This window comes from Scyliorhinus canicula, chromosome 18, assembly GCF_902713615.1.
Source record: "Scyliorhinus canicula chromosome 18, sScyCan1.1, whole genome shotgun sequence".
Taxonomy (NCBI): domain Eukaryota; kingdom Metazoa; phylum Chordata; class Chondrichthyes; order Carcharhiniformes; family Scyliorhinidae; genus Scyliorhinus; species Scyliorhinus canicula.
The window spans coordinates 128,622,508-128,648,042 of record NC_052163.1 but is presented as its reverse complement, the minus strand read 5'-3'; the positions used below and the strand labels follow the sequence as shown (position 1 = coordinate 128,648,042).

Here is a 25,535-nt window from a genome sequence, read left to right as displayed (position 1 = left end):
TAGATGGTACATATGGCTGCCACTGTTCGTCGGTGGTGGAGGGTTTGAATGTTTGTGGAAGGAGGAGCAATCAAGCGGCTGCTTTGTCCTGGATGGTGTCGAGTTTCTTGAGTGTTGTTGGAGCTGAACACATCCAGCAAGTGGAGAGTATTCCATTACACTCCTGACTTGCGCCTTGTAGATGGTGGACAGGTTTTTGGGGGTTGGGGGGTGTGGGGTCAAGAGGTGAGTTACTCGCTGCAGGATTCCAAGCCTTTGACCTGCCCTGGTAGCCACAGTATTAATGTGGCTAGTCCAGTTCAGTTTCTGATCAATGGTAACTCCAGAATGTTGACTGTGGGGGACTCAACAATGGTAATGCCATTGAATGTCAAGGGGCTGCATTAATTTTACCATAGTGGTTCTTGTGGTCAAACCTCCCTTATTCTGACCGTTGGCCTCCAATGACCAAAACCTCCATTAATTGTCTGCAAACTGTCATAGCTCTTGCTCTGACACCTCTCCAATTAGATCAGAGTCTCTGTCTGTTGCTCCCAGCACACCAATCAGTTCTGTCGCCTCAGCACTCTGCAATTAGTATGATTTGATTTGATTTGATTTATTGTCACGTGTACCGAAGTACAGTGAAAAGTATTTTTCTGCGGCCGAGGGAACGTACGCAGTATGTACATAGGAGACTAAAAGAATAATCAACAGAGAACATTGACAAATGGTACATCAACAAACAGTGACTGGTTATAGTGCGGAACAAGGGGTCAAATAAAGCAGATACATGAGCAAGAGCAGCATAGGGCATTGTGAATAGTGTTCTGACAGGGAACAGATCAGTCGGAGGGGAAGTCATTGAGGACTCTTGTAGCTGTGGGGAAGAAGCTGTTCCTATGTCTGGATGTGCTGGTCTTCAGACTTCTGTACCTTCTGCCTGAAGGAAGGGTCTGGAAGAAGGCAATGCCTGGGTGGGAGGGTTCTCTGATAATGCTGTCTGCCTTCCTGAGGCAGCGGGAGGTGTATATAGAATCAAGAGGCAGCACGGTGGCATAGTGGGTTAGCCCTGTTGCCTCACGGCTCCGAGGTCCCAGGTTCGATCCCAGCTCTGGGTCACTGTCCATGTGAAGTTTGCACATTCTCCCCGTGTTTGCGTGGGTTTCACCCCCACAACCAAAAGATGTGCAGGGTAGGTGGATTGGCCACGCTAAATTGCCCCTTAATTGGAAAAAATGAATTGGGTACTCTAAATTCATTTTTTTTCTCAAAGGAATCAATATGGGGATGGCAAGCTTGTGTGATGCATTGGGCTGAGTTCACCACACTCTGCAGTTTCTTGCGATCTTGGGCCGAGCAGTTGCCGTACCAGGCTGTGATGCAGCCGGACAGGGTGCTCTCTATTGCACATCTGTAGAAGTGTGTGAGAGTCGATGCAGACATGCCAAATTTCTTTAGCTTCCGTAGGAAGCAGAGACGTTGTTGGGCTTTCTTGACTGTTGCATCAACGTGAGTGGACCAGGACAGACTGTTGGTGATGGTGACCCCCAGGAACTTAAAGCTATCGACCATCTCCACTTCGGAGCCATTGATGCAGACGGGAGTGTGTGTCATGCTACGCTTCCTGAAGTCGATGATCAGTTCCTTGGTCTTTCCGACATTTCGTGACAGGTTGTTTTCAGTACACCATGCAACCGAGTGATTTACCTCCCTCCTGTAGTCTGATTCATCGTTGCTTGAAATACGGCCCACCACAGTCGTATCATCCGCAAATTTATACATTGAGTTGGAGTTAAATCTTACCACACAGTCGTGTGTGTACAGGGAGTACAGTAGAGGACTGAGCACACATCCTTGCGGTGCTCCGGTGTTGAGGACTATTGTGGAGGAGGTGCTGTTGCCGATCCTGACAGATTGCGATCAGTTGGTGAGGAAGTCAAGGGTCCAGCTGCACAGGGAGGGGTCAAGTCCAAGATATATGAGTTTGGTTACTAGTCTTGTTGGGATAATGGTGTTGAAGGCAAAGCTGTAGTCTATGAACAGCAGTCTGATGTAGGTGTCCTTGTTGTGGAGGTGTTCCAGTGTTGGTCATAGAGCCAGGGAGATAGCATCTGCTGTGGACCGGTTGTGCTGATAGGCAAAATAGTGAGCAACTGAATTTTGTCCAGTCCTGCAATGCCTTGATTTGAAAATTCTCATCCTTGTTTTCATATCCCTCCATAGCCTCCATCTCCCTCCTCCAGCCCTACAACCTTCCGAGATCGGGGCACTCCTCCAATTCTGGCCTTTGTCTCTGCCCAGTTTATATTGCTCCACCGCCGTCCAATGATGCCTTTAACTGCCTGGACCCAAAGCTCTGGAACACCCTCACTAAACTTCTCAGTCCCTTTCTCCTACTTTCAGATATTTTTCTACCTTTTGATCACCTGTCCTAATATTTACTTATGTGGCCCAGTGTCAAATGTTGTTTGAAAATTACGTATTTGAAGCACTTCTCGAAGTTTTTCTATGTTAAAGGTACTTTAAAAAAACATGTATGTTGTTTGTGTCAGATATGGCTCGGCCACCACGTCCCTTAATTTCCATTAGCCAATTTCTCGGTTTCTTTCCTAAAATCACCTTGGAGAAAAGAAATAACACTTCTACAATTATTGATCTGACTCTGTGCTAGGTACTTACAGCAGAATCAAAACCGTCCAATCTGCTGATTCTCGTGACCATGCTCACTCCTCCTCCTGATGGACTGTCCATCTGTTTTACTCTTTTAACCCTGAATAATGTGAACTTGATCAGAGATTTTCTTGATTCGACTTCCTTAACTTGTCACCACATTCATTGTTAGCGACTCATTTACTCCCTGAGGCATAGAACACTTTGGTAACCCAAAGGTCGGTTCGCTCAGTTAGCTGGCTGGCTCGTTTGTGATGTGGAGGTTCATCAACAGCACAGGACCCCGTGCTGGCTGAGGTTATCCATGAAGGCTTCATCTTCTCAACCTCGCCCCTCGCCTGAGGTGTGGTGACCCTCAGGTTAAATCACCACCACTCAGCTCGCTCCCAAAAAGGGAAAGAGCCTGTGGTTCTCGGGCGCCATGGTGACTTTCATTTAATTTCATGTGAAGAACTTCACTTCCAAATCTTATTTGTCATCTTGAAAGAAGCCTGTGTTTAAGTATCAGTGTTCTATAGTAGGTGTATAGATAAACTCTTCTTGTTGATTAACATGTGGCTACCACTATAAATCAGATCAAAAGCATCCTCATGATATTTCAGTGTGACAGCATTGTGACAAAATTAATATTCAAAAGCCCTAATTGCTCTTTATACACAGAACACTGTGTGCTTAACTACATAAGCCAGGAAAATCACAGGTTTTAACTTTGGAATACATTGAATTTACTATCTTGAGAAGCTGCTGTAATTGCTCCCTGGATTAGGGAGACGAAGAATCAGTGCCCTGCCTTGAAATGCACAAATGTGGATCATGGGACTAGCTGATATCAATAAGGTATATAATATGACAAAAATCCCGATCTTAACTCTCACCTATTAAGTGATTTTGATCACCACAGTGCAAACCATCAACTGACGAGACGGAAGACTGTCACCAAAAAAAAAAGATTTTAACAACAACTTGTCTTTAATAGGGGGAAATATCCCAGGGTGCTTTCGAACATGGAAGTTCATCCCAAACAAATCTACAGAGAAGCATTTGATTGCCTCATGCTTCATCGGGAAAAAGGTTCTATAAAAGGTTTTCCTTAAAGCAGATATATCAAGGTTTGGGAAGGTATCTGTTAAGTGTAGAGGTGAAATGACTGAAGTTTATGTCACCAATGCAGGGCAAAAGGAAGGACAAATATTCTGTGGATCACAGACTGTGAGCAAAAATATAGCACGAATGGACTGGGAAAGGTAGAACTGAATGAGTCTATGGAGCATTTGTCAAAGAGGATGGTGATTTTGGATTCAGGATGGTGAGAGGGGACCCAGGGGAACCAATGTAGGATCAAAAGAAGACGGTACTAGGTGAGCATGACTTAATGCAGGATAGGATGCAAGCAGCAGAATTCTGCATGAGATGGAGTATTTTTTTTACAATGGAGATCAGGAAGCCAGCATGGAAAGCGTTGGGGAAGTTGAGCTTAGAGTTGACAAAGGTGTAGATGAGGTTTTCCATGGTGTGAGATGAGGTTGGTTTAGAGATGGCGGACACTTTGAAGATTGACATGAGTAGTCTTCATGATGGGATTTGAATCTCAGTTTAGGATCAAACAGGGCATTGAAATGATGAATTATCACCTGAGTAATCAATGGAAAGGTGGAGTGCAATCATAGAAGCAGAACACAATCGTTTGGATTTTGCTTTCAGCAATTCAAATCTGATGTATCATTCAAATCATGTACAGTTGCTATTTAATTCTACGTTTTTAAAATCTGCAACATTAGTTTTGCTCTGTGGGAATAAGACCCCAAACTTGTAAAATTAGATGTTTAGGACTGGAGAGGTTGTTTAGCAGTAACAATTTTGTAGAAGTACATGAAATACATAACCCAGACCAGGCAATTTGATCCAAACAGTTCATGTTGGCATTTATGCTTCACTTTCTCCTCTTTCCATCTTTTCTAATATAATTATATTAACATGCCTCATTTATATTCTCATTTAGCCTTCCTTTAAATGCATCGTTACTATTTGCCTCAACCTCTGTGTTAACGTGATTGATGTTTTCCACTCTCTGGCTAACAATGTTTATTTTGCATTCTCTATTTGATTTGATTAACTTGTATTGGCGGCCTCTAATTTTGATCTTCACTACAAGTGGGAACACTGTGTCTGTGTCTACTCTATCAAAACCTTTGGAAATTTGAAAGTCCTCCATTAGGATATCCCTCCCTCTGCCTTCCCTTTTCAAGAGAAACAAGATCCATGCTGATCATCCTTTCCTGGCAGGTTAAATCTTGTCATTCTGGGAACATTCTTTTTTTAAAAATATATAGATATTTTAAAAATTTAGAGTACCCAATTATTTTCCCCCCAATTACGGGGCAATTTAGCATGGCCAACCCACCTCTGAGAACATTCTTAAACTTTTTCGCCAGTGATCTTATATTTTTTACATCAATGGAGGCCAAAACTGCACACAATACTCCAAGTATGGTCGAACTAAGGCCTGATGCAGGCTTAGTATAACAGTTCTACTTTTCCAATCAACTTGTCGAGAAATAAACTTTATTGCTGGATTTACTTTCATATTGACCTGCGTCACAGTTTTCGGGGATTTGTGCATTTGTACTTCTCTCCTTTATTCTTCTACCCCATTTGGGTTTTTAATTTCCAATATGCAACCTCCTTATTTTTCTTAACAAAATGTAACACCTCAAACTTAACTATGGTGAAATTCACTTGCCAATTAGCTGCCTGGTTGATGGATGTCTGCTTATAATGTGTTGCAGTTCCTCCTGCATGACTATCCTTTTCAATTTGATGTTTGTTCTCAAACTTTGAAGTTGTGTTTTTGATTCCAAAGTCAGTATCGGCAATATGAATTGAGTAACACAGGCTGCAGTACTCATCCTTTCAATCTTAAAACCTGATCCTGTCAGTGTAGCTTTAGAACTAACACAGGTTTAGCGCAAGGTATCTGACTAATGAAAATGCAGCAGCTGATGAGAAAGGAAATTAATAGACTAACGCAGCAACGTAGGAACTGAAGCTCCCAGTAGCAGAACAGGAAACAGAGGCCTGGAACAGTCAGCCAGCTTCATAACCAGCCAACTACCAGAAGCCAGGCAGCCACAAAGGGCCATCCAGCAGCCAGCTTTCAGCAGTCAAACACCAGAGGTCAGCATCCAGCAGCAGCCAACCAGAAGCAAAAGGGGGAGGGTCATGAGGGGTGGTGTCAGACTCCTCAGGTTAAGGACACAAGAACAAGAGGATCATGATCAGGATTAACAGAAAACACAACTGAATCATACGCAGGGGAGGCAGTAACCGAATCAAGAATGGGAGAAATATAAAAGGTGCGGCACTATGCTTAACACTGCTGCCTCACAGCACCAGGGACCCAGGTTCAATTCTGGCCTCAGGTGCCTGTCTGTGTGGAGTTTGCATGTTCTCCTCATGTCTGCGTGGGTTTCCTCCGGTGCTCTGGTTTCCTCCCACAGTCCAGGTTAGGTGAATTTCTCCTTAGTGTCCAAAGATGTGCAGGTTAGGTTACAGGGATAGGGTGGGATGGGCCTAAGTAGAGTGCTCTTTCGGAGGGTTGGTGCAGACTCAATGGGCTGAATGGCCTCCTTCTGCACTGTAGGGCTAATATGATTCTATTAAGAATTGACTATAGGAAATGTGCAAGGAACACCAGCAGAGATGCATAAGGAATGCCGTTGGCTTTCATAATAAACTTTTAAATGCAGACCTCTCATGGGGACTTGGTGCACAAGACTTCCATATAAATGATGAGGTACATTAAGGATGAAGGGGCTGATTTAGCTCAGTTGGCAAGACATCTGGTTCCTGATGCTGAGAAAGGTCAGCAACATGGGTTCAATTTTCATACTGGCTGAGGTTCTTCACAAAGATCCCACTTCGCAACCTTGCCCCTCGCCTGAGGTTTGATGACCCTCAGGTTAAATCACCACCAGTCAGCTCTCCCCCTCAAAGGGGAAAGCAGCCTATGGTCACCTAGGACTATGGAGACTTTACTTACTTAAGGATGAAAGGGTGACACAGTGGTTCGCACTGCTGCCTCACAGTTCCAGGGATCCGGGTTCAATTCTGGCCTTGGGTGACTGTGTGGAGTTTGCACGTTCTCCCCGTGTCTGCGTGGATTGCCTCCGGGTGCTCCGGTTTCCTCCCACAGTCCAAAGATGTGCAGGTTAGGTGGATTGGCCATGATACAATTGTCCCTTAATACCCAAAGAGTTCAATTTTGGCTTAGTGAGGGTGGTCTTTCCAAGGGCTTGTGTGGACTCGATGGGCTGCATGGCTTTCTTCTGCACTGTAAATTCGGTGATTCTATGATTATCTCTATCTCTTGTTGCTTGTTCCATCTCTCCCATTCTTGACGTTTATCCTTTCCCACTGGGACACATTCCGCAGCAACCTCTGCAATGCAGAGCCATGAAGTGCTAAGAGGAGATCAAAGATAGGAATTTGGTGGGGTGGGGGCCTATCTGAGGTGGCTGCAGGTGTGGGAGGAGATGCTGTTCCTGGATACGTTCCCGGTATGTTGGGACAAGTAGAGCAGGAATAATTTAAGATAGAAGTAGGCCAAGTAAGAGGTAATGGAATAGGAGGGCTAGACTGTACCATGGCAACGGTGAGAATGACCACAGTCCTGATCACACAGAGTTTGAATAAAGAGAAGTGGGAGGGATAGGCATGGAACTGAGTGGCAATGGTGCCCCCCAGAACTCTGTACGTGTTGACCAACTCCCCATTGTTTAAAAGCCCTGGTGAATTCACAAAGATTGTCTCGTCCAAAAAAAACCAGCTCTGCCACTGTGCCCTCCTTCACAAACCAGTCCAGCAGGTTGCTGTGGAGGCACAGCATTCTCCCAGATTTGTCACTTCCTGTGGCTCTGCATTTCACCACAGAGACACTACTGTGTCCACATCAGCACCGGTGCAATTGCAGAGGCAGCTGGCTGTGAGTCAGCGCCGAGCTGGCAGCCGGTGATCCATCGGGCACACTATGTGCTCGGTATCTCGTTACATGTTTATAGAGACAGAGTTTGGCCTCTGTAATTCTTTCTCCATCTGCTAACAGGAGTTTCCTGCGAATCAATATGAGAAGCCATTCACTCCAGGTTCTTGAACGACACACAGATTGAAGCACCCGGGGTCACAGCCATAGCTGATAGCCTCAACCTCGGGGATGACATCCTAACCAGGAGAGAATGACATTTATCAACCGTCTTAAAATAACATTTCAGGATCATGCCTCTTTGGTCACTGTAACATGAGAATTAAGTTTAACTTTTAAAAAAAACTTTTGCTTCAAACACCATTGATTTAACAATGCAGCTTGGTAATGGATTGGATAAATCCCCCCTCCTGTCCTGCATGCATTTCAACCTTAAACTATCCCCAGTGCACGGGTTTTGTAGACGAACCCATAGCTTAAAAGCTTTGTCCAAAAGCAGCTCACTAATACAAACCGTGCAGTGATGTTATAATGTGAAAAATGTGTTGCTGTGTGAGGCATTGCTGCCAGGAACAGGAACGGCTTCTTTGCTCAAGTCATTCCCCAAAGTGCTGACTTTAGAATGACAGTAAGTATGAGTCAGAGAGAAAGTTATTTTGACAAACCCTGAGACAGATTATTAATGCACTGTTTTGAGAGCATCAACTCCGTGTGCACAAACATGATTCCAGCTCCTTGCTTTAGTATTTTATGCAAATCAGAGATTATTCAATAAATCTGTGTTTGTCATAGTCTAAAGGCTAATAAGCATTATTGATCCGCACTGCTGTCTAAACCTGTGGGATTAATTCCGCGCTGGAATTAGAATAGTACATTGGATGCATTTGATCATTAGAATTGCAGACAGGCAGTCACGTCTATCCGATATTAAATACTTTTATCGGAAAGAGCAGACTAACAACAGTAAGTGTAACGCCAGCTTAATTAGAATTGACTTGTTTTTTTTTGGAGGGGGGGGAACGTACGTTTGGTGACGCTGATAGCGCCCAAGGCGGAGAAATGCGTTACTCATGTCCCAGTTCTGGCTGCTGTTGATTAGAAACCGTTTGTTATGACACCAGCTAACCACGTAATGGCGTAGCTGTGCTGTGTGCCAGGAGAGTGCCCCCAGGGTGGCAGCTCGCTGCCAATCTTAGCAAAGGGAAGGGGGGGGGGGGGGGGCTTTTGCTTTGATGGAGCCGGGGTTTGGGAAATGTACTTTACTCTCGGATTTGCAAAAGTGAAACACTGCTGGGGGGGGGGGGGGGGGGGGGGGGGGGGGTGAGTCTAGCCCCGCCTTTGCTGCTTGATCTCTGCCAAGCGGTTCCTGCATTTCCAGACTCCCACCACACCCCGGCGTCAGCGTCACGTCTATCCGCTTAAATACCGAGACAACCTCCCCCCAGCCGAGCATTTAAAGCAGCAACTTCAGGGGGTACTGCCATCTACCCTACCCTCCCGGCCTGAAAGGGATTTACAATCTGTGCCCCGGCTCCAGGAGCCTGTTAATGAAGTGAACTTTACTCCTGAACAATACGCTCTATTTAAATAAAACGGGTAAGTCATCAGAATGCCATTGCTCTGGAACTAGCCGGTCACTTTCATCGCGTGAAAAATTGATGCGGCGAAATCGTTAATTTGTTTTTTAAAAAAAGCTTAAACCATCATTGTGGACATTAAAAAAGATGTACAGTGGAGAAATTCCATGGCACAGAAATAAATGGCTGTAACTTATTGCGACTGATTTTAAAACCTTTAGTGCAGTGCAGAAAGGGGAGAATGAGCACCGTTTTACTAGTGCTGTGGCGATTCAATGTGGGATAAGTTTGCTGCACCATTTAACTGTTGAATGACCCCCCCCCCCCCCCCCCCCTCTACATTTTGTTGTTGTCAGCCCAGATCTCTTGTCCGGGATCCCCAAACGGTTGCTTCTTCCAGCACCAAATGTTTGGTGAAAGTTTGAGGCATTTGTTTGATGAGGACCTGGCCATTTCGTCGCTTTTGATTCGGTGAGGCAGTATCACACTTTGTCAGGAGGAGGCGTTGTTGCCCGTGTGTGCTGTGAGTTAGTTAATGTTAGTGTGTGTGCTATGAGTTAGTGTGTGTGTTAGTGTTAGTGTGTGTGAGTTAGTGTTAGTGTGTGTGAGTTAGTGTTAGTGTTAGTGTGTGTGTTAGTGTTAGTGTTAGTGTGTGTGAGTTAGTGTTAGTGTTAGTGTGTGTGTGAGTTACTGTTAGTGTGTGTGAGTTAGTGTTAGTGTGTGTGTGTGTGTGTTAGTGTGTGTGTGAGTTAGTGTTAGTGTGTGTGTGTGTGTGTTAGTGTGTGTGTGAGTTAGTGTTAGTGTGTGTGTGAGTTAGTGTTAGTGTGTGTGTGTGTTAGTGTGTGTGTGAGTTAGTGTTAGTGTGTGTGTGTTAGTGTTAGTGTGTGTGTGAGTTAGTGTTAGTGTGTGTGTGTGTTAGTGTGTGTGTGAGTTAGTGTTAGTGTGTGTGTGTTAGTGTTAGTGTGTGTGCTATGAGTTAGTGTGTGTGTGTTAGTGTTAGTGTGTGTGTGAGTTAGTGTTAGTGTGTGTGTGTGTTAGTGTGTGTGTGAGTTAGTGTTAGTGTGTGTGTGTTAGTGTTTACTGTGTGAGTTAGTGTGTGTGTGAATTAGTGTTACTGTGTGTGTGTTAGTGTTTACTGTGTGAGTTAGTGTGTGTGTGAGTTAGTGTTACTGTGTGAGTTAGTGTGTGTGAGTTAGTGTTACTGTGTGAGAGTTAGTGTTACTGTGTGAGAGTTAGTGTTAGTGTGTGTGTTAGTGTTACTGTGTGAGTTAGTGTGTGTGTGAGTTAGTGTTACTGTGTGAGAGTTAGTGTTAGCGTGTGTGTGAGTTAGTGTTAGTGTGTGTGTTAGTGTTACTGTGTGAGTTAGTGTGTGTGAGTTAGTGTTACTGTGTGAGTTAGTGTGTGTGTGAGTTAGTGTTACTGTGTGAGCGTTAGTGTTAGTGTGTGTGTGAGTTAGTGTTACTGTGTGAGTTAGTGTGTGTGTGTGTTTGTGTGTGAGTTAGAGTTAGTGTGTGTGAGTTAGTGTGTGTGTTAGTGTTAGTGCGTGTGTGCGAGTTAGTGTTAGTGTGTGTGCTGTGAGTTAGTGTGTGTGTGAGTTAGTGTGTGTGTGTGTGAGTTAGTGTGTGTGTGAGTTAGTGTGTGTGTGAGTTAGTGTGTGCTGTGAGTTAGATAACAGCAGGCGGAGGATTTCATTAATATATTTCATAGTACTGATGCACCGATAAATAGTCATCGGAATGCTTATAATTCTGGCTATGATCACTCCCGAAGCTGGAGTGTCTAAATGGGGGGGGGGGGGGGGGGGAGTATTCCAGCTGTTTAATGGTTACCTTACAGGAGTGGCCCGGCATTTAAGTAAAGCCCCCCCCCCCCCCCCCCCCCCAGCTAAAACGGCCTAGATGACATTAGAATAAAGTCCAATTTCGACTCAGCGCTTTTCTCTGAAGCGGCTCACCGGCCAGATTCGGGACTAATACATTACTGGCTGGCAAAACGCCTCGCTGGCTTTCTCCAGCTTTCTCGCTGCATTTATGAATTGGACAAAATTAGCATTTGCTCGGTGAGGGGGGGGGGGGGGGGGGGAAACGGGACAGAAAGAATCAGTTCTATTGTCAGAGATTGGCGATGGAAATTGCACGGAGTGTTATTGCTGAAGTGTTTCACCTACAAATGCATCTGCTTTCCTGGGGGGGGGGGGGGGGGGGCGCGTTTGATTCATTCTCAAGCTCAAATACGTGGTTATTGTGATGTTGGCATTCAACAAATGGAAAATCGACATTTCCAACAGACGGTGCAACCTGGGGTATGGGGGGGACCTCAATAACTCTGGCTGTTTGGGGGGGGGGGGGGGGGGTGGGGGGCAACCTCTAACTGGCTGTTCGGGGGGGGCAACCTCAATAACTCTGGCTGTTTGGGGGGGGGGGTGGGGGGGGTGGGGGGGCAACCTCTAACTGGCTGTTCGGGGGGGCAACCTCAATAACTCTGGCTGTTTGGGGGGGGCAACCTCTAATTGGCTGTTCGGGGGGGGGGGGCAACCTCAATAACTCTGGCTGTTTGGGGGGGCAACCTCTAATTGGCTGTTCGGTGGGGGCAACCTCAATAACTCTGGCTGTTTGGGGGGGGGGCAACCTCTAATTGGCTGTTCGGGGGGGGGGCAACCTCAATAACTCTGGCTGTTTGGGGGGGGCAACCTCAATAACTCTGGCTGTTTGGGGGGGGCAACCTCTAATTGGCTGTTCGGGGGGGGGCAACCTCAATAACTCTGGCTGTTAGTGGGGGGCAACCTCAATAACTCTGGCTGTTTGCGGGTGGGGTGGGGGACGAGTGTTTTTGCGGCAGTTACAGAAGGTTTGCGGCTCCCTGGGAACAGGAGCGTTTGTCTCTGAATTCATTGCGAATTCCAATTCAGGTCCAGAGTGGCTGGGTGGGGAGTTGGGGTTTGGGGGCAGGAGAGGGGTTGGGGCAGGAGGGGGGTTAGGGAGGGGGGTTAGGGGGAGGGTGGGGGTTTGCGGATGGGGAGGAGAGTGGTTTGGGGTGGGGGTGGAGTTTAGGGGGTGGGAGAGTTAGGGGGGGAATGGAGAGGAGGGTGGTTTGGGGTGCTGGGTGTGGGGGTTGCGGGGGAGGAGGAGAGTTTGGGAGTTTGAGGTTTGGGGAGGAGGGTGGTTGGGGGTGGGGGAAGAGGGGGTTTGGGGGATTAGGGGCAGGGTGGGGGTTAAGGGGGTTTGAGGATGGGGAGGAGGGTGGTTTGGGTTGCTCGGTTTGGGGGTGGGGGTTGGGGGGCGGAGGAGGGTTTGGGGGCAGGAAGGGGTTTTGAGGTTTGGGGAGGAGAGTGGTTTGGGGTGGGGGGGGTTTGGGGGCAGGAAGGGGGTTTAGGGGCGGTGGGGGTTGGGGGCAGGAGGGGGGTTTGGGGGTGGGGATTAGAGGATGGGGAGGAGGGTGGTTTGAGGGGCTGGGTTGGGGGAGGAGAGTGGTTTGAGGGGCTGGGTTGGGGGAGGAGAGTGGTTTGAGGGGCTGGGTTGGGGGGGAGAGTGGTTTGAGGGGCTGGGCTGGGGGTTGGGGGGAGGAGGAGGGTTTGGGGGTTTAAGGATGGGGAGGGTGGTTTGAGGGGCTGTGTAGGGGGAGGGGGGTTTGAGGGGCTGTGTAGGGGGAGGGTGGTTTGAGGGGCTGGGTTGTGGAGGAGGGTGGTTTGAGGGGCTGTGTAGGGGGGAGGGTGGTTTGAGGGGCTGTGTAGGGGGGAGGGTGGTTTGAGGGGCTGTGTAGGGGGGAGGGTGGTTTGAGGGGCTGTGTAGGGGGGAGGGTGGTTTGAGGGGCTGGGTTGTGGAGGAGGGTGGTTTGAGGGGCTGTGTAGGGGGGAGGGTGGTTTGAGGGGCTGTGTAGGGGGGAGGGTGGTTTGAGGGGCTGTGTAGGGGGAGGGGGGTTTGAGGGGCTGTGTAGGGGGAGGGTGGTTTGAGGGGCTGGGTTGTGGAGGAGGGTGGTTTGAGGGGCTGTGTAGGGGGGAGGGTGGTTTGAGGGGCTGTGTAGGGGGGAGGGTGGTTTGAGGGGCTGTGTAGGGGGGAGGGTGGTTTGAGGGGCTGTGTAGGGGGGAGGGTGGTTTGAGGGGCTGGGTTGTGGAGGAGGGTGGTTTGAGGGGCTGGGTTGTGGAGGAGGGTGGTTTGAGGGGCTGTGTAGGGGGAGGGTGGTTTGAGGGGCTGTGTAGGGGGAGGGTGGTTTGAGGGGCTGTGTAGGGGAGGGTGGTTTGAGGGGCTGGGTTGTGGAGGAGGGTGGTTTGAGGGGCTGGGTTGTGGAGGAGGGTGGTTTGAGGGGCTGTGTAGGGGGGAGGGTGGTTTGAGGGGCTGGGTTGAGGGGGGGAGGGTGGTTTGAGGGGCTGCGTAGGGGGGGAGGGTGGTTTGAGGGGCTGGGTTGAGGGGGGGAGGGTGGTTTGAGGGGCTGCGTAGGGGGGGAGGGTGGTTTGAGGGGCTGCGTAGGGGGGAGGGTGGTTTGAGGGGCTGGGTTGTGGAGGAGGGGGAGATTTGGGTGGGCGTACTTTTCTGAATGGTCGAGAGCGAGGAGTGGGCGGGTCGGGGCGGCCCGTGACGTCACAATGGGACCGGCGGGCGATTGGCTGGTGCTGGGGAACAGGTGGATACGTTCGGGGAGGCCGCGGCCGCTGATTGGCTGACGCTGTGTTTTCTTTGTTACAGAGCCGCCGTGCGGGATTATTCTGGCGGCGATCGCGCTGGAGGCGCCCACACCGGGGCTGGCTGGGCAAGCAGACAGGCGGCACTCTCACCCCCACAGCACGGCTACCCAATCCGTACCCCATCACTCTGCCCATTGATACCCCCCCCAGGCTCCTTCCCAACACAAAAGCCGGAGGATCCCAAACGGAGAGAGAAAATCGCCCCCACTTGGTTCATCTTCCGCCAGCAGAGCGTTGGGATTTTCATCCTCTCCAGTCCGCGTTGCATTGATTCCTTTCAGTGTCTGGGGGACTTTTTGTTTGTGCGAGACCGATCAAAGGTAATCGAATGGACCATACAAGCACCAGGAGCTGTAGCCGAGCCCCAACTTGCGAGGCCCATCAAAACGAGCCTTCAATGCGTGTAGTGATCAATACGACGACCGGAGCCCAGTATGATCTCTCTGTTCCAGTAGACGAGACAGTGGAAGGACTCAAAAGGAGGTTATCGCAGCGTTTGAAGGTTGCCAAGGAGCGTCTCGTCCTCTTGCACAAAGAGACGTACGTACAGCCCTTTGTTCTGAAGCAAAGCCTCAACCCCGATTTCCATGACCAGTTTGTGTGCCAAGCAGTCGTCATTCCTAACCCACTGTTAACTTTGTTAGTTTATGGTAGTGAGCGATGTAAACTTTCCATTAGGATGTACTTTTGAACTCATTGGTGAAGCTTGTGCCTTTTCCCTGTGTTTATGCCATTTAAATGCTCCATATATGGAGGTGTATTTCTGAGCTTTTAACTTTTTTTTAGGCGTTTAAATTCGGGGAAGCTACAGGACCACGGGATAGCAGAAGGAAGCAAACTCACTCTTGTCCCCACCGTGGAAGCTGGACTCATGGTAAGCTCTGCTTTATCCAATATCCATGCGTTCAGTGTCTGCCGGCGCATTTATTTCTTTTTTCTTTCTGTGAAGACACTTTGGGCTCTCATTAAATCTTTTTAATAACATTTTGTCTCCGCAAGTCTCAAGCTTCTCGTCCGGAGCAATCGGTAATGCAGGCTTTGGAAAGCTTAACGGAAACTCAGGTGAGATTTTAAAGGCAATAACACAGTAAATGCAACACGACTGATAGTCAGCCGGTGTCACATTCTGAATACATATCATTGTTTGGAAATTAAACGCTAACTTGCCAGGCTCCCGAAATGATATCTGCTGTATTTTGGACCTTTTATGAGGTGCCTTTTATGTGGGAATGGATTCGTGTTAGTTTCACATTTATGAACAAATGTGTGTGCATGTTACATTGTTCTCCAATCATTTCCATTCCGTCAGTTAGGTTTATTGGTGTTTTTTAAAACTACATTTCCATCAATCGCTATGATAATTTCACTGTGAATTCAGCCTCTCGGATGGGTCTGAATGTTTTACAGAGCAGCTCTTCAAAACGCCCGGAGACCCCCCCCCCCCTCTCTGTCCCTTCCTCCCCCCCACCTCTCTGTCCCTTCTCCCCCCCCCCCCTCCCTGTATTGTTCGGGCTGTGCGTATTTCATGCAGCAGTTGCGAGCTCCTTGGCGACAGCCCAGTGTTTAATCTACACACACAATATTGTTCGCCCCCCCCCCCCAAACTCCTCCCTCTGGTGACGGCGTGTAGACCTCCCGTAGCCCTGACCCCACAGTCACAAGCTTCTCCCCTTATTGTTTCCTCGCTCTCTTCTCTCTCTCTCCCTCCACTAGATTTCCAGGACTGTGGAACTACCAGCACTGTCCACAATGTTTTCTCTTCTAATCCCAATTACCCCCATCGGTGCCCCCTCCACAGTGGGACTGCTGACTAATTCGCCTGCCAATGAGTGTGACTTTTTTGTCATTGTTGTTGAAGGTTCGGAATGGTTAACTGCTGATAACAAAAAAAAAATCCCTGACAAGAGCAGAGACAACCCCAGACTAAAGGCTGCACTTGGCTATTGCAACGGTTCCTGCTTGCTGGGGTATTTCCTTTTGAAGTACTGGGGATGGGGCGGTGACTCTGGGCGGTGCTTGCTCCCTGCTGCCACCCAGACAGACTGTCAGACCCGCCCCCAAGCTGTCTGCCACATTCCTCAAAGCTGAAAGCCTCTCCTTTTGTTCCAGGTCAGTGCCAGATCTGTAGCCCAGTGGGCCAGGCTCCACACCCCCACACCCACTAACCCAACAGTTCAATCTTGACCTCATCTATCTCCCCTCCTACCAATGCCCCCCGCCATCCACCCACACACACACACAATCCCAACAACAAAATGTCAGCTAAACTCAAACTGACCATCCATTTCCTATCATGTATATCGAGGACTGGGGAGGCTGGAAAATCTCAGAAGATCCAGATAGCTGACTCCAGGCATTAACTATTTCCTGTCCTGGTAGATGCTGACAGATCTGCCATCAGGAGGCATAACAGTTTACCTTTGGAGCCAGCTATCCAGACACTACTGCGATTTTTCAGCCTCATCCTCTGTTCTTGTTGCAACATCCTCAGCATTTGGCTTATTTTTTTTACATAAAATAAAACCTCTGCCATTTGTGCAATCATTTGGTATCAAGGTTAACGAGCTGTGTTGCCATGTATAAGCTACATTTGGAAGCCCACAGTTGATTCCTTTTTTAAAAAACTATAAACAGCTAAATCTTGTTTGAATGTAATTGGCTTACAGCACTATCAGATCAGACTGAGGCACACACCAATGACTTTGCAGCATCCTCTGAATCAATTGTAATATTTTATTTATACAGGTAATGAGGGTCTCTGGGGCCAGCTGCTTATGTGACAAATCTAAATCCTGCCAGCCATTGCATTTCAATACTTAATGTATATTTTGCCGATTGGATACAGGGAATATTAAACAAGCAATTTCAGCTTTATAATTTCTCTCTCTCTCTCAACACTGCTCAGACAGGTCTGCCATTGTAGATAAGCATATTTCCTTGGTTTCCTGGGGAGTGTGTATTTTTAAACTGGAAATCCTGTCTTCAGTCACCAAAGTCACGCTGATGGAATGGGGTGGAGGAAGCACATTTCTTGTAGTCAAACCCTCATCAGCCAGTGCACCACGTGGTCTTAATGATTGCATGAATAATGGCCACTGAAAATAGCTTTGTTCCAGGGCCGTCAGTATAAAGTGACCTCTTCATGTACTTATAACTGGGCCTACTATTCCACCCTGATCATGATCCTTATTTGTGTGTGTGAGCTGAGCTACCATCAGCCAATCTTGGCATCACAGCTTGTTCTTGCATTTTATGGATCTGAGTCAAAGAACATTAAATTCCGGGTAGAATTCCTTTTATTGCAAGCTGCAGATTCCTCCTCCTCCTCCCTCCCACTCCGCCTCCTCTCCCTTCGGGAAGGACACACATCCTGGAAATTTGTGATCCAGAATAGCAGAGGCATAACAATGACGTAGATTGTAGCTGCGTCAGAGTTGCCAAAACACACACTGTGTTGTCAAACATATATGTGGAATAAGATAACAAGTCCACCTCCTTTAAAACTGGAAAAATAATCACCTCATACAAAGGATTATGCTGGCTTGCTAATTGGTGCTAATTACAGCATTTGCCAAGTGACGTGTTTAATTTTCACTAACCTTTAAATACGATTTGATAATTTACTTTGCCTGGTCAAGTGTGGGCATTTTCTGGTGCAAACCCAAGTTCGGGTTGTTTTGATCTGCCATGCCCGAGTAAGAATTGGAGTATTAATTAAGAAATGGCATCTAGTTCAGCTGCAAATGGGGAAAAGTTAGGTGATCAACCGCTCCAGCTCAGTCACACTTCATTGCATTTAACTGGGGGGCATCTGCAGTTTTAACGTGTGTAATAACGTCACTGCTATAGAATAGAATAGAATAGAACAGTACAGCACAGAACAGGCCCTTCGGCCCTCAATGTTGTGCCGAGCCATGATCACCCTACTCAAACCCACGTATCCACCCTATACCCGTAACCCAACAACCCCCCCTTAACCTTACTTTTATTAGGACACTACGGGCAATTTAGCATGGCCAATCCACCTAACCCGCACATCTTTGGACTGTGGGAGGAAACCGGAGCACCCGGAGGAAACCCACGCACACAGGGGGAGGACGTGCAGACTCCGCACAGACAGTGACCCAGCCGGGAATCGAACCTGGGACCCTGGAGCTGTGAAGCATTTATGCTAACCACCATGCTACCCTGCTGCCAGATAACTGGCTCTAGATAACTGGCTCACCATTCAACAGCCCAGTTTAAGTGCCCTTTTTGCTCACCTGCACTTTTGTAAGCGCAAAGGTCCAGTTCATGAAACTAGTCCTTGAGATTTATCATTTAAAGTCTTATTTTACCCAATCCGGTAAAGCTGCAATGTGAGCGAGTGTCTTGCCTCACTAACTGAATCCACCCCCCCTTCACTCTCGTCAGTTGTTTATTTTTTCATTTGTATCTCTTCCTGTTGAGAGGAAGACCATTCTGCTGAGTGCAGACTATTTGAAAGCTGGTCAAACAAAGCCCTGATGCTGCCTCCCATTTCAGGGAGGTCATATACTGAGTAACAGCACAAAGTGAGTTACATTAAGGTTATGGAGGAGCACTTTGTTTAGAAAGGAGATAAACCAAATGCTTGAACAATGTTTCTGATTGATCTGACTGACCAGTTCTCGAAATGGATCAATCAAAAACAAAAACAAAAAAATCTTTCCCCCCCCCCCCCCCCCCCAAAAAGGTTCAAGTGGTGAATTTTTTTCTCTTTCTTTAAAAGAAAAGTGAAAAATGCATTTTTGGCCCTCTGCATTTACGGCCCTTTGAACCTGCCCAGAGCTATCTGTATCTTGACTTCATTTATCCACCATGGCTCTGTATCCATTGAAGTATAACAGGGAGTGGGGAATAGAGACGTATGGTTGATTTAGATGAGGAAATATGGCAGAAGGCTTGAGTTTGGCATAATTGTTGTGCTGAAAGACATGTTGCTGTATATCCAATGTTTATCTGGCACCTTCATCAAGAAGGCTTTGTACCACTTTGTTTCAGATCATATCTGTAGGAATTTGACACTGTTGACCACATAATTCATCCCTAACACCACTCCTCCTCCTGTAATATCCAACTGAGTGGGAACACTCCTCATCTATAACCTCCTCCAGTTTTACAATCCTCCAAGATCACTACCCCTATTCTGGCCTCTTGCACATCTCCATATTAATTGTTCCATCATTGCCGGCCACACTTTCAGCTGCCTGGGCCCTGAACTCCGGAATTATCTCCCTTTTTACCCCCCTTTCAAGATAATCTTTCAGAGGGCAGCACGGTGGCGCAGTGGTCACACTGCAGTTTCACGGCGCCGAGGTCCCAGGTTCGATTCCGGCTCTGAGTCACTGTACGTGTGGAGCTTGTACATTCTCCCCATGTTTGCGTGCACAAAGATGTGCAGGGTTGGTGGATTGGCCACGCTAAATTGCCCCTCAATTGGAAAAAATGAATTGGGTACTCTAAATTTATTTTTTAAAAAGATAATCTTTCAGATCTACCCCTGACTAAAACGTCCAGTCTGAATATATTGTTACAAGGTTCAAGTGTCAAATTTTATTTACTAATACTCCTGTGAGGTGTCTTGCATTAAAAGTATGCGTATATATACAAAATGTACACATGCAAGTTGTTGTATACGTATTTTAAACATTTAAACAATGAATTTTAAACATTTGGCTAATCTGCTGATTAGTTTTAGAAAACATTCCTGTTCGGGTTAAGACATTGCAAGGTACAGAGATTAATCAAGGAACCGGTCGGTAGGAAGATCCAGTCTGCACGCAGCACTCATTTAATTAGACTTCAGGATATGATTTTATATCCAGTCTCTGTGGCCTTTTCAAGTAACACAAGATTTCTTTTTTAGTCTCCCCTCTATTGCGTTCAGGGTATGGATTATTTTTAGCAGCTAGAGTATGAATGAAAAATGAGTTTGTGCTGGTATGTGGGCTGCAGTTCTTTCTTTTCTTCAGCTAATGATGGCCAGGGAATAGAGCACTCAACTGAATCATGGCATTTAAAAGGAAATGCTGCATTTCAAATTGCTCGCTGTGATGCAAGGTTAAAAGAGACAAACATGCATATACACAAAATACTGATTTTTTTTCCTCTTCCATACATCTAAAATGGTCATTGTTGGAACAGCAGCAATGCAAACTGAAGGGTTCAGTGATGTTTATATGATGTTTAAACTACAAAGGAGATTTTAAAATGAATACTGAAGTCGTGCCCTATTTTAAATCGTGTCAAACTGAGAGAGCGGAGCAGGAATGAGGGTCTACTGTCATATATTGTCTTTTATGCAGGAGCCTTATTTTGCCTCTGCTCCTCCAGTAAATGCTAGGTCATTGGAACCTCTATCTTCGCTTCAATTGCTAATTAGTATGTTCTATAGAATGGAACTAAATTTTGAGCATCTTTTGTTCTTTTGATATTATTCACTCCACCTTGTGCTCTATTTATTGTACATGTAAACCTTGCATTTTAAAGCATCATGAATACTATAAATTTTCATTGAATTAACATCAAGCAAGCCCAAAAAGCCCATTCACTCCTTTTAAGGCTCTTACTGGAGACATTGAAATGGTGGCATTGTATCCGGGCAGCTGAAGGGCTTTTGTGGCAGTACGGGTTTTTTTTTAAGAGCTCTTAAGGTAGCTATATATGGTGGCGAGAGAGAGGTGCATGTGAAATTCTTTTGTTTTTATGCGGGGGCGAGTCTACATGCCTGATGGCTTTACATCTGAGGCGGATGGAGAATCTGCAATTGTGACGCCTGAAAGTTTGATACTGCACCTCCTTTTGTGAGTGAAGTGGGTTGAGTCGTGACTGATTAGAGTGCAGGGGAGCACCTTCAAGATCCAATTAGCACTGAGCCTGTGGTTGTGGTTTTTATTGTAATGCGGCTGGAAACAATGAATGGGTTCACTATGTATGAATTCCAAGAAAATATTTTGAAATAAGGGCTGCCTTTTATCCATTCAGCTAAGGAAAATGGCTCTCTTTTTAGAAAAAAAAACATTTTTTGATTGTGTATTTTTGAATAAATAGTAAAACTTGGTTCCTTATTTAGACATTTAAAAAAATAGATGCCACTTTGTTACTCATGTCCTTGTGGCCGGTATTTTGTATGGTGGGAAAAGACTAATATGATTTGCAATTTAAGAGCATACAGAAGAAAAGTACACTAATATTGGGAACTGAGATGGTCTTGTGTGTTGAGCGGTTGCATACCAATGAAGACTGCAATACACTGGCTGCAGATGAGTTTCTGTGAACTGTGGGGACCTCTATAAATGGGTCTGTCAGCAGTGAATTTTCAGAAGGCTGCAGTTTAGCAGACTTGATGCTTTGTGGTTGCAAGTATATGCTTTCCAGCTTTTCTTTCAACTTGATTACCACTGGCACAATTTACAGTCAAAATAAAATGAAACCAGGACTCCAGTGGGGAAACATGCCAACATACAGAACCGGAGTTTTAAAATGTGTCCTTCACATTTTAGCGGAAATTGTGTGTGGCAAATGCTATATCACCACCAACATTTCTCTTTGTTCAGTGTCACTTACACCGTGCGTCGAATGATGCACACTGGTGTACCTTCCGCAGCAGTTTTTACATGGTTTGAATAACCCCAGGACCAAAAAAAGGAATCCTTTGCCAAAAAGGTTTTTGTCCCAACAGCACTTATGAGTTTGCGCTGCCGGCTACGTGCTTGAATAAGGGGAAAAAACTCTTTAGTGTGGGCCTGTGACCAATTAAAAGCTGATTGTTGGCTTAACTAACCAGGTAGCTGATGCTGCATCGTGACTACACTTACATATGGTGCATTTTGTTTGTGTGTTTTGTTACTGCTTGTTTTTCTTTTTAGAAAAAGAGAGAGTCAGTGTCTGCATCTTAAATTTCAAAGAGCCGTCAGTTAGTCTTTGGCAGCTGGTAGGTTGAAAAAGCCAGGGTGGCTTTCAAAGATGTAGGGGGAGGTTAGGCTACGTTCCTTATCAGCCTGAATTACACTGGTCTGGGATTGGTACGGGTCTACATTACTTGCGTGCCCTGGAACTTATTGATTAAGTTTTGCAGCATGCTTAATTCTAAGCAGTGTTGTTTTTTCCCTCCTGAGAAGGAGGGGGATCAGAGAGAGGCCAAGAACTGCAAATTCCAGAGCCCTCTCCATAAAGCAGATGGGATGAGATTTATGATTTTGACTTGTAGGGACTGTATGTGCAGTTGAGGTTGCAGCACATCGCTGCTCCCTGCATGTTTAGTTAAGGTCAGGCTTTTCGGGTTCTATAGCTCATCACAAACTTGGAAGTGGAAAAGTATTCTGAATGGCAAATGGAGACATTTCCTCTATAAATCTGTGGTTATTTCAGCAGCGCAGAAAGAGAAGGCTTCAGATTTACACTTTGTGCCGAATATTGGAGGAAAGTTAACCTCTAAACGAGGGGTAGTGTTTTTCACTGATTGTCATGCATACAAATCTCTTAGTCATTTCTAGATTGTATAAAGCCTGTTTCATGCAAATAATGTGCTTTAAAGTCTGACCTCTTGCACAAGGCGGAAAAAGGTGCCCTGGAAATTGCAGTGTGGGTAATGAGTACCTGCCATGTTCCAGTTCCACAGCCAGATAACGCTTGAATTATTTTCCCTGGCTTCCCAAAGGCTTTTTCATTTCTGGATCTAGAGGATAGAGATCAGGATAACGCAAGATCAGTTTGACTAATGCGATTTCTATTTCCGATAAAAAAAGATAGTGTCATTGCACAAGGGCGTCAGCAGGTGGTGAAACTGTTTAAACTCATTCAAACTTTTAACTTCCCGATGACACTTCGCCTGGATGCAAGTACTTCCTTTAGCATTAGCCTCTTTTTTTCCATTTTAAGTTTGTTTAAGGAGCCCCTTAATCTAAAACTGAATGGAGGGGCATAATTTGTCGTCACTTTTTTTTTGTGTAGTTGAGCACTAGGAAAATGACACACACTTTCCCCACACTTGTTTTTTTTTAAATTAAAAAGCAGTCCTAATTTCCTCATTCAGCCCCCTCAGTAATCATTGTTGGATGATTTTATGGTGGGTGGGGTTGGGCTTTAGTACAGGCAGAAAGGCAATCTTCACCTTATCCGTTGGCTGGAAATAAAATAAATCATTCCCTGTGCTGTGCCTTCCATTGTCCCTGGGCTCTGAACTATAGTGTTAGCATTCCGCTAACACTATACAAGACTGTTTGGCTCTACATTATTTTGTTGGTCTGTCCCATTGAACCATTTGAAAGTTTAGCTGTTTGTTTCTCTTATTAAATGCTTTTTAATTATGTTTTAACCCCCCCCCCCCCACCGCCCAACCACCCTTTTGATGTTCTTGAAATTTTTAAGTCACACTCCGTTATGGTTCAGACCACACTGGCCTCCCTTCATGGGTGAGCCAGAAATTTGGAGTGTTGCTGACCGATTCTACTGTCAGAAGCATCACCAAGGGCCCCATCAAATTCATACTCCGAAGGATTTGCGGCATAATAGTCGTTGTAGCTTGGACTGCTGCAACCAGTTGTCAGGGCCCACACCGCTGCCCAGGCTAAGGTAGGTAGGCATAACCACACAGGCTAGGGGCTAATGTGGCATCATCCCATATTATGAAGTGCTTTTATGTCTTTGCAACAGTGTCCGATTTGGCCCATAGAGTTCCTACAGTGCAGGAGGAGGCAATCTGGCCTGATCGAGCCTGCACTGACCCTCTGAGAGAGCACTCTCTTTCTGTTTTCCCTCGCCCGCACCCCATCCCCAGGGCCCCACCTAACCTGTGCACCGTTGGACTGTGGGAGGAAACCGGAGCACCCGGAGGAGACACTGGGAGAAAATGCAAACTCCACCCAGTCTCCCAAGGACGGGATTGAACCAGGGTCCCTGGCCCTGTGAAGCCACCGCACTGCCCCTGTGAAGGTTTAATAAATTTAATTCAGTATTGGGATGTGATAATGAACAATTACTTTCATCATTGAATCCAAACCAATGATGTTTTGATAAATTATTTCTCATTTACAGTACGTGGAAACAAATATGTGGTTCTGATTAAACATGCGCTGGCTGATGGGATGGGATGCAGGAGGGGCAAATGAACTAGGCTTAGATTTTATTTCAAAACACCAGCCCCTCACTGCCCAATTTCTTTGCCAAATATGGTTGAGTAGAGGTTTACTATGTATACTGCAAATCATTGAATTGCCAGTGTATTTTGGTGGATAAAAAGCGTGGGGTATAAACGTCTAGATGTCTAACCAGAATGTTAAATCAGCACTGTTCCTGGTGAACACATCTATTTGTTCCTTTGTTGAGATATATAAGCTTGAAACACTTTTTTGCCTAATTGCCCAGGTGTGTGGATCGTGTACAGTTTACACCTCATATCCTAATGTTCATTAACAATTGAAGCGGCCTGTGACATTTTACGCAGCCAATATGTTCCTAATTGGGAGTAGATTGGTAATAATTTAAGAATGTATAGGTTCAGTTGAGACCCAAGTCTATCTTCCTGGGTGGCACGGTCGCACAGTGGGTTAGCACTGTTGCTTCACAGCTCCAGGATCGATTCCAGGCTTGGGTCACTGTGCGGAGTCTGCACGTTCTCCCCGTGTATACGTGGGTTTCCTCTGGGTGCTCCGGTTTCCTTCCACAGTCCAAAGATGTGCAGGTTAGGTGGATTGGCCTTGCAAAATTGCCCTTAAGTGTGCAAAAAAAAAGTTAGGTGGGGTTACAGGGTAGGGTGGAGGTGTGGTCTTAAGTAGGGTCCTCTTTCAAAGGACCGGTGCAGACTCGATGGGCCGAATGGCCTCCTTCTGCACTGTAAATTCTATGATTCTCCTTGTGAATAGGTGTTTGAAAGTGTTTTATTTTTTGAAATAAATTGTATATAGTCAATTTTGAATGACTGTTGGGTTTTAGCTCCTGGAGCTGAGATAGCATAGCTCAGTAGCAGAACATGCAGAGCACTTCAGGTTTATTGAGGAGGTTGAATCCATCACCATATATGGTTATGACAGAGTGTGTGTATAAACGTTCAGTCTGCTGAGAGACCTATCAGACTGTGACTATACTTTCTCTTCCCCATTGTTAGTGTGCCGTTTGTACTGTCGTTTTTCTGTGAAAAAGGTAATGTGAACAATCACAGGATGGTGTTGCCAAATTCTGGAGTGATCGGGAACCCCGTATTTAATATCGAGGCCTAATTTGATATTGCCCTAAGATAGTGTCTAAAATGAAAATTTCTTGGATTTTATTCAAATTAGTAAGTGGAGAAAAGGTGAATAACAAAACCAAATGTAACTTGGACTGAAATAAATTAGAGTGCCAAGCTCCGAGCAAAAGCTTCATTTTTATGAGACTGAAGATATTGTTTGTATAAAGATTAAATCTTCAGTATCTGTTTCTGAAAATTCACCCCTCTAATAAAATCCATATTTTACAGAATAGATTTTGGGATGCAGCCCAATGTCTTCCCGAGATTGCTGTTCCGGTTTCCAAATTTTGAATGTAGAACTTCAATTCCTCAGTCTCCATCCAGCCACAATGATGTGAAGAATGTGCCCCAAGGTTGCTTTGAAATCGTGTCTCAACCTCTTGTGGAGGTTGGCAGTCTATA

At 46.0% G+C, this 25,535-nt stretch overlaps 1 protein-coding gene across 2 annotated transcripts in view; it reads left to right on the top strand.

The window, feature by feature from the left end:
• The first annotated feature begins 8,153 nt into the window (after nucleotides 1–8,153).
• Nucleotides 8,154–25,535, top strand: part of midn (midnolin) — a 35,954-nt gene continuing 18,572 nt past the window's right edge. Inside the window, exons 1-4 of one of the 2 annotated variants that reach the window (XM_038778335.1) lie at nucleotides 8,154–8,258; nucleotides 13,887–14,425; nucleotides 14,672–14,759; nucleotides 14,885–14,947. In XM_038778335.1, coding sequence (XP_038634263.1) covers nucleotides 14,214–14,425; nucleotides 14,672–14,759; nucleotides 14,885–14,947 — 363 coding nt within the window. In that variant the 5' untranslated portion in view covers nucleotides 8,154–8,258; nucleotides 13,887–14,213. Of the gene's footprint in view, nucleotides 8,259–9,014; nucleotides 9,227–13,886; nucleotides 14,426–14,671; nucleotides 14,760–14,884; nucleotides 14,948–25,535 lie in introns of those variants that run through there. The other variant, XM_038778336.1, reaches the window with a different exon arrangement.